Source organism: Alternaria alternata (assembly GCF_001642055.1).
Source record: "Alternaria alternata strain SRC1lrK2f unplaced genomic scaffold CC77scaffold_49, whole genome shotgun sequence".
Classification (NCBI taxonomy): domain Eukaryota; kingdom Fungi; phylum Ascomycota; class Dothideomycetes; order Pleosporales; family Pleosporaceae; genus Alternaria; species Alternaria alternata.
The window spans coordinates 23,688-39,984 of NW_017306238.1; the positions used below are offsets into that span (position 1 = coordinate 23,688).

The following is a 16,297-nucleotide window of genomic DNA, read 5'->3' on the forward strand; positions in this document are numbered from 1 at the left end:
CGGACGTTCGGAACAGCACGTGATAAAGCGAAGGTTTCGGCACGGAAGCGGCAGCGTTATCGCATCGTCTCTAACGCTCGGCTTCGGCACACTGGGAGATGTCATGGCATGTAACATCATCTGGCCGTTATTCAATAAATCTTAGTCAATATCCCCTCTCGATGCACGTCGTTGTCCAGGTGGCGAATGTCGCTAACGCAAAGCTAGTCTGGTGAGGGTGTGGTGCTGCGCTGCACTTGGACACGATTTGTCTGGACGCATCCAACATGGAGCTCTCTAGACGGTTCCCTGATGAATGTCGAATAGGAATGGTACGGAGCGGGAATAGCATGCGGTTCGCTCCAGTGTGTGTAATGTCTATATGGCCGCAGACAAGCCGGGCTTAGGTGCAGACGTAGCGGGCCTGGGCCGCGTCCAAGCAAGACGGGGAAGGAACAGAGGTGCATGCGACGAGGGTGTGATTGGGCGGACAGAAGCGATCTGCACGTCTTCCCAGGTGGTGTATCCACGGCGACGCTGCAGGTCCTGGCGAGGGGCACGATTGTTGTCGAGAGCAACAACGGCACAGGTGGTGCAACGCTGGGCCGTGTTAATTGAGGGGGCCATGGTGATGATGCTCGGCTGATGCTGGCGTGAACATGCGTTCGAGATGCTGCACCGTAGCCGCTCGACATTATTGTCCGAGCAGTCTAGTTGTCGTTTGGCGCAATCGGCGGCGCTGGGGAAGAGGGGCAGATAGTAAGGGCTGACTACAAGCGTGGTTTTGCAGAATAGTGTTTACATGCCCGCGTCGTCTCGTGTCGTCGCCCAAGCTGACAAGAGACATGGGCGAGCAAATGCCACAACGGGCTGCACTTGATCCAGGGATTGCCGGGAGCATGCAGAGAGGAAGCGGTCAGTGGACGGGAGGCCTGTGGCGCGCGCCAGAGGTGAGGACATGAACACAAGGGCAGCAGCATGGCATCCCTCTTTGCAGCCATGGCTGTCTGGCTGGATTGATTGCGCAACGCCGCCGTTCAGTGGCAGTGTCGGGTGAAACAGAAGAAAGACGTTCTGCCGTTATTTTGGCGACCAGGATGTGCAGCCGTAGCTGGGGCGCTAGCCAGGCTTAGTCTCCGCCCACTGCACGGCTGTTTTCCGTGTGACTTCCACTCGACGCGTGCTTGCGTGCTGCGTGGGGACTTTTGCCAGCTGGATAGCGTGCCGAAGGGGCCCATTCCATGCCTGCAGCTGCTCATCCGCTCGCCTGGCGTTGTTTCTTTTTTGTCCACCTCGTCCCCAAGTCGTCGTGCTGCCGGCTAAGACATCGACTGTGTGCCCCTCTCCCGTCCGTTTATCACCACCACCACCGCCGCAGCCGAATAGGGAACACACCATCCGTCGCCAGCACCCCCAGGCACTACTGCTACTGCCCACACCCACGCACTACACTACCAACGCTCCATTCGACGCTCATTACATCACCCAATCGCTCCCCTAGCACCATCATGCAGCGCGACTAGTCCCCTCATCCCGGTTTCGCGGCCCACTCTCGTTGCAGTCAGCAAGCACTACCCACCGTCCTGCTCAACAACGCGTACCTTTGACCTACACGCCCGACTCTTCCGGACCGTCGTCTCTTTCCCACCATGGTCCTGGCAGCTCTCTGCGCATAGCCCAGCACCAGCCAGCCCTCGGGCACCCGCCCATCCCCCCCGGCGACGGGCTCTCGCAGCGATAGCGGCACCCAATGTACACGCAGCAACCCACCTCAGCCATGGCCGACGACAAGAAGCCCACGACGCTTGCCCCGCCTGCAGTCACTGCCCTCAAGCAGGAGGCTGTGGGCTCCGTCGGCCATCGCCAGAACATGGAACGTACCGTCAGCCAGGACATGCGCAACGAGCGTGCCGACCTCAAGGAGGCCGCCGAGCACAGCCTGAACATCATCATGGACCTGGATCTCGAGGGCAAGATTCGCTATGTCAGCCCTTCGTGGACCGACGTCATTGGCTCCCTGCCCAAGGAAGTTACGGGCAAGCCTGTGCTTGAAATCATATGCGGAGGAGCCGATGGCTTTGCTGACACCATCGAGTCAGTCAGAAAGGACGATTCCAGGAGTCATATTGCCCGCTTCACTGTACGGCTAGGGCCTCATTCCATCCTGCGCAAGCGGCAATCAAGACATACCGCCGCAGAGGGCCAAGAGTCGCTGCCCATGTCTCCAACCCACGTAGAGGAGGAAGAGGATCAGCTTCTGAACCTTGAAGCACAAGGCATCATGGTCTATGACCGAACCACTGGAGCGGAGAGTCATGTACGTCTGAACCCAATTCTCCTTCTCAGCGTGCTAACCCAGACAGACAATGTGGATGGTCCGGCCGTCAATTATTCGCGAGGTGACGATTGACCTTCCAGAAGTTCTTGTCGAGTCCCTCGGAGTCGGCGCCGAAGTCCTTGCCCACTACCTTACTGGTCTTGCCGAGCAGAGCGCGACAGATCCGGGTGACGTTGCGCCACCGCTTCCTGTCCTCTGCCGAATCTGCGAACGACAAATCACGCCCTGGTGGTTTGAGAAACATTCTGAACTGTGCTTGCAAGAGCACCGTGCCGAGATGGATGTACAGATGGCACAAGAAACACTCTCCGAGCACCGCAATGCTATCGTAAAGGTGTTGGATACACTCGAATCTCATAGCCAGCGTTCGAGGGCCGCAGCAGTCGATTCCGTACAACCGCTTCAGCCTGCCGAGTACAAAGGACTGATTATCCATTCGACATCAACACCATCATCGGGTACCCCCTCAGGACGCAATTCCCCTGCATCGCCGCCTTCGAGATCACGCGAGCGCTCCGAGCGTTCGACTGGATTTGGTCACCATCGCGCACGATCTTTCGCTGTACGAAGACCTTTGGCTCGTATCGTTGAGTTGGTCCTGGACCTATGCGATACAGCTCTAGAGATCAACACGCCAGCAGTCAAGGATAACGGGCGTGGCCCGGCAGCCACCGAGATTCGTACACAGTCACCGCAATCGGAGAATCGCATATCGCAAGTTCTTCAGTGGCAATCACCGACTACAGGCTCGGTCGACCATACTGAGGGGCTGAAGCTATTGTGCGAAGATACTAGCCGGCTCGCAAGAGCAAAGATCGACGCTGTTACTCGCCACAGGAGGGTACTCGAGTACTCTGAACGTCTCCGTATCGAGTTTGATATATTAGTCCAGGAATGCATAGAAGCTGCGATTCTGAAAGCCGCTCGCATTGCGGCTGGCGAAGACACTTCTTCCGAAGACGAGCAGCCTGAAGAAGAGATACCATCAGACACTAACGATACCGATACAGCACCTGGTGAAGAGGGGATATTCCCTGGATCCTTCGACGCTCCTTCGTCCATGGCACAAGCTCTTCGTAATACATCCGACGCTTCCTTACCAGCTAGAGTTGGACGTCGCGAATCTTCAGTAGCCGGCTCAAACCGTTCTAGCAGTCCGAGAGGAGGATGTCAAACACCACGATCCCATGCGGGTGCGATTAGTATCGCGACCCAGAGCAAGCGCCAATCAATGCATTTTGAGAGCGATGCTGGTGCTGAGAGTGATACCAGCATGCGTTCATCTGTCTTGTCTGGTCCTCGTCGAGCAGACTCACCAGCGACATCTGATGTGGGACTGAGCAGGGTAGCTAGTTCTCGTGAACGCAAACGTAAGAGCTTGATACTGCCAAGTGTAATGTCTAGTCGACAGCATTCGCCAGCTCGATCCATGGTGCCTCCACCATCTTCGCCTCTCCGGACCAATAAGCCACGTCTCCCAAGTGGTGTCGAGGCTTTGCAGTCACCCATCACGTCACCAATCCTACCTACTACGGAGTTTTCATCGCCGGCTATGGTCCATGCTCTCAACCATCACCGTCGACAGTCTTCTACCGCTGGATCAGATGGCCCTAGGCCCGTTTCTCCTCGCTTGATTCCTACCACACAGCCGCAACCGCGTGCAGTACCTCCGTCCATCAAGGATTTCGAGATCATCAAGCCAATCAGCAAAGGTGCTTTCGGTAGTGTTTACCTTGCCAAGAAGAAATCCACTGGAGAATACTACGCCATCAAGGTGCTGAAAAAGGCCGACATGGTTGCCAAGAATCAAGTCACCAATGTCAAGGCTGAACGAGCCATTATGATGTGGCAAGGTGAGAGTGATTTCGTGGCTAAACTATATTGGACCTTCTCTAGCAAGGACTATCTCTATCTTGTCATGGAGTATCTCAATGGTGGTGATTGTGCCTCGCTCATCAAGGTTCTGGGTGCTTTACCAGAAGACTGGGCGAAGAAGTATCTTGCTGAGGTAGTACTCGGTGTGGAACATCTGCACAGCCGGAGCATCGTCCATCGCGACCTCAAACCAGACAATCTTCTCATCGATGGGAAAGGCCATCTCAAGCTTACTGACTTCGGTCTGTCGCGCATGGGTATGATTGGTCGACAAAAGCGTGCACTCAAGTCCGTTGAGCCTGCACCCGACCTGCTTAAGACCGGCCCATTCCATCGCGCCACGTCTGTGGGGTCTTCACGATCTGCATCCTTTGACCTGAACCACTCACCTTCACAGACACCCTCTATGACACCTGCTCTTGCTGGAGATATTGGTCAGCCGTCATACTTCAGTCTGAACCGGGAGACCTCCCAACAAAGCCGGGAACCTTCAAGGCGGACCTCTGGAACCCGAAGCGACAGTCAAGACAGCGATGCACTGCAGGCAATGTTCCGTCGCTTTTCCATAGCTGACGACTCATTCGGTCAGCCTCGTGGCCGATCCCCGATCGAAGAAGAGGCTTATAGTGATGATGGTTCTCCAGACCTTTACCCTGCACCCAACTCTATGAGTCAGTCTGCGATAGCTCAGAACAGCGCACTTGCACCGTCGTCATCTGCAATGCCACCTCCGCCAATGACTCTGTTCGATCCAGAAGACAGCGACCGAAAGTTCGTTGGCACACCTGATTATCTTGCCCCGGAGACTATCGCCGGCAATGGTCAAGATGAAGTAAGCGATTGGTGGTCTCTAGGATGCATCTTGTTCGAGTCCTTGTATGGATACCCTCCTTTCCATGCCGATACACCGGATGAGGTTTTCCAAAATATCCTTGCGCGAAGAATCGACTGGCCTGAGGATGATGATGAGTTGTATGACATATCAGATGATGCAAAGGACCTCATGAATCGTTTGATGTGTTCTGATCCTGCACAGCGACTTGGGGCGAACAAGGACGATAGATACGCTAGCGGCGGAGAAGAAATTCGGAGCCACCCGTGGTTCGCTGACATCAACTGGGACACTCTTCGAGACGATGAAGCATCCTTCATTCCGGCACCCGAGAATCCGGAAGATACAGAGTACTTCGATACCAGAGGAGCTGCCATGGCGAACTTTAGCCCCGAATTCCAAGACGAAGCGACCACACCAGCGGGTACACCAAGTACAGATTACCCCGACAGACCCCATGACGCCCTGTCCAGAGTGCGATCACAAGTCACTGTGTCGACTATGAAGCGTGGGCTGATCCCTCTTCACATCCCAGCACACGTTCGAGAGGGCAGGTCACGGAGGCTCAGTGAACCAATGGCGACTGACGATTTTGGTAACTTTAGTTACAAGAATTTACCTGTCCTGGAAAAGGCGAACAAGGATGTTATCCAAAAGTTGCGCGCAGAAGCGATGCTTCCGCAGAACAAGCCTGCGCCCCCGCTTCAGTCACCTAGTGTCACGTCACCTTCACCATCCTTGGAAAACAGCCCCATGCTGCCGGGCCCGCTCAAACGTACACTGTCCACCAACAGGGCTAACGGACGGCCCTCATCACCTTCAGTCAGTGGACCACATTCCTCTCCTAGTCGTGGTTCGCAGCCATCATCTCCATTACTCGTACAATTTAGCACAGGACAGCATCATGACCGACGTAAGACGTCTAGCAGCTCGTCGACACTGTCGCATTCAACCAGCAACCCGTCATCCCTCCAACCAGGCAGCTTCTTTGATCCTTCCCGTGTCTCGGGTTTGCGACCTTCTCCTGAGGCCGTTTCACCAAACAGGCTCTCGAAAACACCGTCAGCGCCGTCAGCGACTTCCCAAGAGAAAGCTGTCCCAGGACAACGACAGTCATCATTGGGACAGACAGCCGCTTCGTCACCCCGCGCTCGATCACAAACACTTGGATCTCAAGAGGACGATGTTGTGCGCGATCTTCTACCAGGACACTATAAGCGCCGGAGTCAAGTGCTTGATGTATCTCCTTCGTCATCCGATACCGAAGATTCTCGCGCAAAGGCTCTCCTTCGCGTGCAGCGACGCCGACAGAGCTCTCGAAGGCTCTCGCAGATCAGTTTCGGTGATGGTCCTTTCTTCCGACCCCTGGACGTATTGATATGCGAAGATCACCCAGTATCACGACTCGTCATGGAGAAGTTATTGGAAAAGCTGCGCTGTCGCACTTTGACAGTTACCAACGGGTCTGAAGCTATACGGTATGCCATGGGCGAAGTCAAATTTGATGTCATCATGATGGAGTTTCGACTACCTCAGGTCAACGGCGCTGACGTTGCTCGTATGATACGAGATACGAAGAATGCCAACACCCATACCCCGATCGTTGCTGTCACTGGATATCTCAAGGAACTACAGGCGCCTCACTACTTTGATGCACTCATTGAAAAACCACCTACAGTCGCCAAGCTTACGGATACGCTGAGTAGGCTTTGTCAGTGGAAAGCGCCGCCGCCGGGCTGGACACCGAACCAAGTTTACCCATCAATGATGCCCTCGGGACTTCGACAGGAGTCTTCGCGTCAAGAAGATAGCCCCACAACCTCGAACTCTTCCGGCTATCCACCTGTGCCTTCTGCCAGCTATCGAGGCTCTAGCCGCGAAGATTCTATTAGCTCCAGCTTCTTTGGCGACAATGACAGTCGTGCAGGCGAGGATATGTCGGTGAGAGTGCACAACGCCGACGATTGGAGGGAGCGCGACATCGCGCGAGCCATGAGTGGTTTGGGCATCTCGGATGACGCAGCTAATGCCGATCACAAAGGAGCTATTCCTAACCGTATCGGTGCACCTGACCTACCCCACGGAGAATCTGCACCAGCCGTTCTTGAAGAGGCAACGATCCGCCGTCAGCGATCGGCGGAGCAAGTAGGCGCCAAACGTCGCATATTAGAGACACGTAAACACGAGTCAGCAGAATCTGGAGATGACGAAGACGATGAGTTAGGTCACGCCCCTGTTCGCACACGCAGTCCAAAGACAAGACCGAAATCCACGTCCAAGCTTGGCATTGAGATGATGCGAACAAACAGCAGAGGCAGTGTGATTTCTGTTGAAGATGTTGGGCAAGCGGACTCGGCATTACCCTCATCTCCACCTCCAATGATCACAGAAGATCCCGCTGCGGAGGAACATGAAAGCAATCTTGACGCACCCACCGTCGCTCCGGTGCTTCTTACACCGCCAGTAATGTTCCCTGAAGAACCTGGCGACGATGTTGCCGACTTTGTCATTGAAACACCTAAGTCGCACAAGGATGCAACTAGTCCAGATCCAGATCCTACACCCAAAGCGAAGTCTGCCAGAACACCAGACTCTGAACCCACAGGACTCGACAGTGCGACAGACACCTAGGCGGTGCCACGCCTGGCGTTTGGTACCTGTTCAGTAAATTGTACATTTGATTTCAAAGCTTAAACACACTTTTCGCAGCAAGGCGTTGGCGGTGTGTTCACTGGGTAGTGTACCGGGAAAGTGCCATTCCAGCAAGCCCTTGATGTTATTTCTTATCCTCCACGCTCTGACTAGCTGCCCTTAGCAGCCATTTGTGGGCTGTGTCGAGCGCTTCTTTTTCCAAATTATGTCTACATACTCAGCGTTTTCTTTCCTTTACACGTCAGGTGTGAGTTTACGCTTCGAGAGGGGGAACTCTCATCATTCGCTTTCAACATTGTTACCCAGCCCACACACGAAGTGCTCGTTGGGTCCAGACTGTCGCTCGTTTCTCAGATCCTGCTTGTACTAAGTGTACTACTATTGAATCAAATATCTAGAGGCCCTCAGGCTCTCGTGCATTCTACATCAGAACAGCAATATTGTGTGCGGCTTTCTATGATTTCACTTCGTAAACTATTACTACACTTTGTCAGCCCACCAAAAGTTCAGGTGGTATCAAATTCATTATGTCGTCAGCTGCATAAGGTCATAGGGTTCGTGCCAGCAATGGCTATCGTCGCTCGAATATCATGCTCAGCGCCCGACTCCACGATCCCGAGTGGCACTCTTCGCGGTCGCGAGCTGGTGCACTGAGGCCCTCACGACCACCCCAGCCTGCCTCAGACTCGTCATCAGAGGAACGCATTGTGCATGCAAAGCTTCCCCTGGTAGCTCGATTCGATATCAAATGCATATATCCCTCTTCGACATGATGTTCATGTACCTTGTGCGCCATCTCTGGGAGTGCAGGCAGCGGCTTGTCTAAGGGTGATGTCATCCAAGTTGCACTTTCCTCCTCATTGGCCCATCGCGGGGTCAGGCTCATTCGAGTGATCTGGAGCGTTGAAATGAGCTTCGGTTTCCTATCGCCCTTGTTGACGCGATACCACTTGGACTTTGCGACGCCATCAGAGCTGTTCTCAGAATTCTTACGCGACCCCTTGGAGTAAGAGCTGAAGACAGAGCGAAGGCTGGGCAGTATCTTGTCGACAATTGGGCGTAGAGGCATAAGGTTGCCGCATATGCAGGCTGAGAGAATCTCAATGAGGGACCACTTGATGACGTCGACATTATCCCAGGTTGAGTCGTAGGTGTTGGCGTACTTGAGGACGAACTTGAGGCGCACGATGCTGGTGATGCATGCGCTGGGTAGAATTTAGTAACGGTCTCAGTCGGTGCCTAGTGGGCGGAGAACTTACAACGACCCAACGCTGATGAGAACGATCAATCCAACCTTCTTCCTGAAGCTCATCTGCAGTTGCCAGAGGGGATGAATCGGAAGAAGCAAGATGATGATATCTTCGACGATACTCAATCCAGCACCTGTGAAGCCGATGACGACGTTGACAGGAAGGCACTTCCCATCAATGGTTTTGTTCCAGATGGAAACAATAGGCAGACACTGGAAAGTAACGAGTAGGAAGAACACGAGTCCGTGGACAAACATGAAAGTGATCATGATACGCACGGTCCATTGGAACCAGGCCATGAATTGTGGAAAGAGCCGGGAATACAACGCCAGGATGGCAACTTTGGAGAAGATTTGCACCAGAACATAGAGCATCTGGCAGGCATAGTACAGCTTCAGCAGCTCGACGCCGTGGGCTACTGGTATGTCCCAATAATGGAGTCCAAACCCCATGAGGGACATTCGAAGGATGATGACTGACACGGCGACGAGGAGAACCGCAGCGATGATGGCGTACGCGTCATCGGACCAGAGATGGCGAGTCTTGAGCCACCGCGAATAGAGGCGCAAGCTGAGGAACGGGATGGATAGCGCAATAGTAACGATAGCGATGGTCTTCAGTTCGTGTACCCGCGACTCCTTTGGATAGCTTTTGCAGAGGCCTCCGGCGAATACCGTGACTTCTGGAGGCTGTCAGTGTCTCGAAGGTGAGATGCCGTGTGTAAGAACTTTTACCTATCTGCTCCGCGAAGTCGCAGGAACGTTGCACACAGGCGGATAGATGGGACTGCATCGTGGTGTTGGTACATGCGCAGTCTGCTAAAGCTGTGGCAGTGGTTAATGGACAGCCGCCGTCCTTGAACAGCGTTGTCATGACGCATGGTACCTGGGAGAACATGTCATCAGTATCGATTTGTCTTATTGCGTAGCTCAGATACAACTTACCGAGCACTGAGGTATCATCCCCAGCATCGATACGACTGAGGTATTGGATGAGGTCTGGGCCATGGCAGCTTCAACAACCAAGAATACGGAGAGCAAGCGTAGATGCGTTTACACCATGATATCCAGGAATTGTTATACAAGCCAGTGAAGTGATCTAAGGTAGAGATGTAAACAGGGTTTCCAACTGCGGGAACTGGCTGGGGTCGCATCCTGATATGCATTCCCCTCGCACTGACGACCAGTTCACTATCAATGCACGAACGACTCCAAATAAATGTGCACTACCTTGGAGAATAAACACCATGCTGCTTTGGAAAGATATTCAACGATCAGTAAACAAAAGCATCCAATGACGATATCGCGGAGACGACTTTCTTGCATCGTGTTACAGACGGCCGAACTCAATTACCCCAAACGCCTGAAGCAGACGATGCCGAGGGACGAAAACGATTTGAGTCCTCAAGCGGATTTACGATGTTGAACGTTTAGGGGCGGGAACTAAGTACTAGGGTACCGTAATGAACTTCTCCCCAGAGTCATGAACACACGGTTCGGGGTGGCAGCTGTCGGAATGAATTTTCCGAGCACGGGTTGGTGGGAATATTGTTGCTGAGGACATGAAACAATAGCACGATGTGACTCTGGGTTCTCCAGAAACGTTGTTTCTCGTTGTGCATACGGATCGAAGTTGAAGTTGATCAGCATCGTAGGCCTGGCGGGGGTCGTGTTGCACATTAATTCTACAGCTCTAGCAAAGAGCGAAAATATGCAGGTAAGTAGCGCATTCTTGTGAGCTTCCAAGTCACACAGCATCTGATGGGATGCGTGGAACCAGAGAGGGTAAGTACTCAGGTACCATCTGTGGCGCTAGGCTCGAGTGAAGAGACATCTGCCGGTTGCGATGGCGCTTTAGAATCTGGCTGCTGCAAAAGGCCAAGTACATGATACTGCGTCCGTGTATTCAGAAATTGTAGATCATGGCTTTCCCGTCGCCATGGTATTCGATGCGTGTCCGAGTTGCAATTGAGACGCGTGGCTTCCAACCCTGACCTTCACTAACGCAGTTCTCGCACCAGAACAACAGCAACCCAGGGTAATGACCTCACATCCGTGTAAAGAGGAATGTATATATGTAGTGGCTGATTGTCTCCACGCAATGAACTGTTGAGTGGAGGAGAGGTCCAACTGCAGGTTGGCGCAGTCGAATAGTGCGCCATCTGGAACGTGGCGTTCCACGCGCTGTTTCGCATTAGCGCGAGTGCGAACCGCGTCATTTCGGTTACGGCCGAACCTTAGCCATGCTATGACTGAAGCGGCAATCACAAGGTTCTTCGCCAATCTGACCCCTCCGGAGTCGAGTCCTCGTATCGACAGAACCTAAACTTTCTTCCATATTCGACACTTCAGCTCTCAAAGAGGGTTGCGCCGTCTCGTCGAGTGCTACTCATGACCGTGACACTGCGGCTGGGTTCGCTAAGAGAAGTGCCACTTGATCAAGTCTGTCAGCCTATCCCTGAGGTTTAATAAATTCCGTCTCATATATTCCACCTTGAGCTTCATACACCAGACGGTTAGAGCAAAGAACATACAGGTGCCCGATGCTTCGAGGAGTCCGCTAGCCGCTCAGCATGAAGAGAATGCCTGATCAGAACATCAAACCACAGCTTCATCCCGCAGGTTACAGCATAAGAGAACGAAGAAAAACGATTCAGCAGCGACGCGGGGACTCTTGCGCCTGCATTCTTTTCTGGCATGAAGTTTGACACTAAAGCATCCGCCCAGCTGCTAGCAACACTAAACCGCGGGACGTCGGACTGACAACTACACTTGAACTAGCACGATTGTACTATCGGCATTGAGTGACATTGCGTGACCGCGCTATGGTCTATATGCCGAGTTCTATCACAGATCACACATGCATGCGAGGGTGTTGTCGAGGGCACACCCAGCGGGACAGTGCCTTACCGTAGATCGACGCACGATACCCCATAGCTCGTGCAGCATAGTTAAGCCTAGTAGGTGGCCAGATTTGCGTCTCATGCATCAATGCTCCTCGTACGGGCAATGGACGTAGGTGGCCGTCTGAGAATGGAGCGGGACTAACACGGGCCCGACATCTGGTCACACCAGCAAGTAGTGGGCCGTACGCAGACAACTGCTGTCAGAAGTTAACCATAAGCGATCTCGGACACGCCTACAACTTATCGTCGTCGCCATATTCGATAACAAGCTGTTCTCGCTATCTTGTGGTCTTCAGTTCGGCTCAAGAGACTCTGCGCCGGTTTCTTCAAGTAGATTGCTTGTATTAGTAACAGCTGCAGCTGATTATTATTTAGCCTGTTAGACACATAAACATTATTTGCCTACTGAGATGTGTCTCTACCTTTCTAATCATCGTCCCGCAATCTGCAGGACATGTCCGCAAGGCTGAGACGATTTCTTAGGGATTACATGAAGTGCACCAAGTTTAAAGAAGGCCAGAAGTAAGCATAGTAGGCAGAAGTCGATTTGAGGTTGGGCTAGAAATCTACGAAGTCCCACACAGTACCAAAGCGCTTAGAATGTCTTGAACTTTCCGCCGAGAGATCCCCAACCTCCAGACCACTTATTGTCACCGTAGTATTGCTGCCAAACTGCATCGTCCGTTCCGATACCAAATACATCGATACGGCCTTTGCCCCACGAGACCGCGGCGGGAGCGCTCTTGAACTTTCCAGTCATTCCCTTCCAGTCACCTTGCCAGTTACCATTGTCGAATGCTTTATGGTACATCTGGTCATCTAGCCCGATGCCGAAAACATCGATCCGGCCTGAACCCCATGAGACAGCTGAGGGGGTGCTCTTGAACTTGCCACTGATCCCCTTCCAGTCCTTCGAAACCCAGTCCTTTCCGTCGTAGGCTTTGTGGTACATTTGATCATCAAGCCCGATGCCAAAGACATCAAGCCTACCTGAGCCCCATGATACAGCAAACGGAGAGCTCTTGAATTTGCCAGACATTCCATTCCAACTGGACAGCCATTTACCACCGTCATATGCTCTGTGGTACATTTGGTCATCCATGCCAATGGCGAAAACATCAATCCGGCCTGGACCCCATGAGACAGCGGAGGGGAGGCTCTTGAACTCGCCCGGAAGTTTCTCCCAGGCGCCTGGAGTCCAATTTTCCCCATAAGTCCTGCGGTACATCGTATGACCCGTGCCACCGATGCCGAAGATGTCGATGCGTCCATTGCCCCAAGAGACAGGGACAGGAGCGCTTACGAGCCCACCTGTTATGCCCTGCCAGTCGCTGATAATCCAGGAGCCTCCTGCCTTCCTGTTCTTTCCCCACGCCTTGTGGTACGGCTGGTTTTCGAGACCAATGCCAAAAATGTCAAGCCGGCCGAAACCCCAGGAAATGGCCGCGGGGACCTGCTTGAACTTGCCGCCCAGTGGCTCCCACGAAGTGGCAGCGGGCTTCCAGCCGCCATCACCCCTGTCGAAGCTCTTGCGGTACATCTGATTGTCTGTGCCGATCCCGATGATATCGATGCGATCTGGGCCCCAAGATTCCACGGAAATCCAGGGGCGCATAGCAACGGACATGTAACTCATGTTGGATGGGTTTTCAAGATCTAAGTAAATAGTTGTTGGATTAGTGTCGAGTGTTATCGGGGCACTACTAACTCGGAAATACTTGAAGCAACGTTGATGGTGTAATAATCTGGTTCTGTAAGAGATTGCCTGTATTGTTCTAAAGTGGCTACAACGAAAGTATTTATATTGCTATAGATCTTCTTAGCACGTGAAACTGCCTTTGCCGGGTTCGATTCTAGACCTGGTTTATGATCTCATGATTGACAAAAGCGGAGTATACGATGTTGTGTTATGCCAATAGAGGATCGTGTTAGCGACGTGCAGAGGCGGTGAAAGCTTACGAGAGGAAAAAAGAAACCGAAATGCAGCACATCTGTAACGTCTTAGATGCACGGGTTGGGTGGGTGTGTTAGGAAGGTTGGAAGATCGACCTGATATCATCATACTACAAGCTGCTTGAGAATCAAGCTTAGCTTGTGCAACATGAGTTAATGACATAGTACTATAAGGTGCGTTACAATACTAAGCGGTATATAGTAAGCCAAGTGTTTGGGAACACGCTTCTACTGCGATACAATTCAGTGTAACTCAACAGCGTTTTGCCTGCGTCTCATCGCCAGCACGTCAATCAAATCAATAGTGCATTACAGTCTTGCGCTGCAACTAAGCCATATGTACAGCGGTCTTATTATCTAGCGCTAGAATCGTAGCTAGTAAGGGTTTAGGAGTTGTAGGATGGCTGTACAGCTTAGAGTTATCGGTAACTCTCATGTAGAGTTCCCAACAACTAAGCGATAGGCAGATTGATTACTAAAGTAGGCCTCGAAAGATCACTGCCTAGTTCGTGACAGTTCTAATCTGACTATCAATCTGCCTATCGTTTGCTTGTTGCAAACTTTGCTCTCCTGTGTACAGCCTTTGCACCGAAGTACGGAACTGAACACAATGAACTGCAAGGGCTTGTTCCTCGATGGGAAGTAACAAAGGTCGTATTCATGCTCAGTGACTTGGTACCCGCCTCGAATACCATCGCCGTCTTGCCAAGCATACTGATCGACTTGGCAGCTACGTGACTGCTTGTAGTGATCCAGATCGCCGTGTCAAATATTTCAGAGTCGGGCCGATGCAGCATAGTTGTGCGCACGCCAAACTCCTGATGGATAGATGGGGACACTACCATTCTAGCGATTATCACGTCCGGATGATCGGATACATGATAGCCAAGAGTATATCCACTATACTTACATACACTATGAGACGACACAGATCATTCCACGTCAAAATCAGCACTAGCATTGCTTTTTCTATTTGGATGGTGTTACATCGCAGGTCTCTATATACATATTTCCTGAGGCTTAACCCGATCTAGGTATTGGGCAGGCGGGGGCTATGAGCTAATTATGCCGAACCGGGCAGCTAGGGCCGGCCCGGGCTCGCATGAGCGCTTGAGGCACGCCTGAGAACCGAATCGTGGCCTACCACCTCCAAACGTGCAAGGTTGTTTGCACTCTACGGCTGATTTTGAAAAGCGAAAAGCATTCAAGCCCATATCCTCCAGCGACGTAGCACGCGTCCTGTGAAGCTCTCGATGCAAAAGATCTACTTTTTCGGTCTTCCCATCTGCTAAACGTGGTGATCGGTTTACGTTGATGATGAGTAGGAGCAGCATGGGTCAGCTGGTTATCGATCAGTTACGGTTTCAGCAGTATCATAGGTGAGCGTGGACTTGTGAGAAAGAGGACAGTCACAACATGTATCAAAGTAGCGACATGGCCAGACAAATGAGCACTAAGAATTCTGGGACGTGTCCTGCAGTTCTATGCATAATACATACATTAGCGCCTCCACATATAATAGGATTCTTCGGAAATCTTCGGGACCTTACACAATCCTACACAGCCTTACGTACTGGAGACCCACGGGACTCTGTGGACTTACTAGGAAAAGATAGTAAATTGTAGTAACCGACAACAGCTTATATCCAAGATCCGTACTAGCATTATGAAAGCTGAAGTCGACTGTGCTACAATATCTGAACAAGGCCAACGCACTGCAGATTCTTTGGTTCAGTCCGTACCGATCGTATCCTTGGCGCCGTCTTCATTGTTCCAGCTTTCTTCATATGGGCAAATGGGTGAGCTGGATGCGGATATCGATGATGTCGGAAGATACCAAGATGGCGACAATGACGATGACGAAGATGCCGGCCAGTGACGTGTACGGCAGATGGTTATGGCCCAGACAGTCATCTATGTGGAGCCAGGCGGAACGCTGCACATCGTTTTCTAGAGTGGGGCGGACATGTCAGAGTGAAAATGGAGATAGTAGGGGTACTTTTGTAGGGATCGAGGGGTGAAGGATATCACGACTATAGAGCAAGACGTGTGGAATTTCTGTGAATGTCGATCTTGAGTTTCAAGACCGTCCATTTTTTCGTCGGTTCTGGAGAGTTACATAGATAGCGCATACGTATACAATATTCTTAGCCGCTTCGCTGTCTTCCAAGTCGCTTTGCTGCTTAGCAGTTGTGCTTATGCCGACACTCTTGTATTCATGCGCCGTGACGTCCTGCTGCTCTAAGCTACAGCAGACATCTCTGTAGGAAGAATGTAGAAGTCTACAGACAAGCCCAATCTAGTATGCTTAATAGTGTTGTTGCCTGTGTACGTGTACCTTCCTTCGCCCTAGTAACTTATCAGATCTTATGATGTTTAGAAACATACTGTCTTCTACTAAAGGGCACACTTACTATAGGAAGGTGTACTGCACGCTAATAGTTGCGCTAACATAAATACCCTAGTTAAACTTCTGCGTCTGCATTCTACCTAGTATATCGAGCCTAACTATA

The 16,297-nt window shown here is 52.0% G+C and overlaps 5 protein-coding genes across 5 annotated transcripts; 2 read left to right on the top strand and 3 right to left on the bottom strand.

The window, feature by feature from the left end:
* Window positions 1-1,107: 1,107 nt before the first annotated feature.
* CC77DRAFT_675842 (hypothetical protein) lies at window positions 1,108-1,616 on the top strand. The gene has a single exon (XM_018532720.1). The coding sequence runs from the start codon at window positions 1,221-1,223 to the stop codon at window positions 1,500-1,502; it is 282 nt and encodes a 93-aa protein (XP_018378675.1). The 5' UTR covers window positions 1,108-1,220; the 3' UTR covers window positions 1,503-1,616.
* On the top strand, window positions 1,617-7,768 carry CC77DRAFT_675843 (hypothetical protein). Its single transcript, XM_018532721.1, has 2 exons — window positions 1,617-2,296; window positions 2,343-7,768. Exons 1-2 carry the CDS (start codon window positions 1,730-1,732, stop codon window positions 7,653-7,655), a joined length of 5,880 nt encoding a protein of 1,959 aa, XP_018378676.1. The 5' UTR covers window positions 1,617-1,729; the 3' UTR covers window positions 7,656-7,768.
* Window positions 7,769-8,247: 479 nt separating this feature from the next.
* Window positions 8,248-9,933, bottom strand: CC77DRAFT_1014986 (hypothetical protein; the record flags this gene model as incomplete). The annotated part of the gene is made up of 4 exons (XM_018523933.1): window positions 8,248-8,881; window positions 8,936-9,608; window positions 9,661-9,811; window positions 9,871-9,933. The coding sequence occupies 4 exons, from the start codon at window positions 9,931-9,933 to the stop codon at window positions 8,248-8,250; spliced, it is 1,521 nt and encodes a 506-aa protein (XP_018378677.1).
* A 2,431-nt stretch (window positions 9,934-12,364) lies between these two features.
* On the bottom strand, window positions 12,365-13,591 carry CC77DRAFT_1003633 (sialidase). The gene is made up of 2 exons (XM_018523217.1): window positions 13,541-13,591; window positions 12,365-13,490 (listed from the first exon to the last, which is right to left on the bottom strand). Exon 2 carries the CDS (start codon window positions 13,465-13,467, stop codon window positions 12,427-12,429), a length of 1,041 nt encoding a protein of 346 aa, XP_018378678.1. The 5' UTR covers window positions 13,468-13,490; window positions 13,541-13,591; the 3' UTR covers window positions 12,365-12,426.
* A 1,976-nt stretch (window positions 13,592-15,567) lies between these two features.
* On the bottom strand, window positions 15,568-16,170 carry CC77DRAFT_1014988 (hypothetical protein; the record flags this gene model as incomplete). The annotated part of the gene is made up of 3 exons (XM_018523934.1): window positions 15,568-15,720; window positions 15,919-16,083; window positions 16,123-16,170. The coding sequence occupies 3 exons, from the start codon at window positions 16,168-16,170 to the stop codon at window positions 15,568-15,570; spliced, it is 366 nt and encodes a 121-aa protein (XP_018378679.1).
* Window positions 16,171-16,297: the final 127 nt, after the last annotated feature.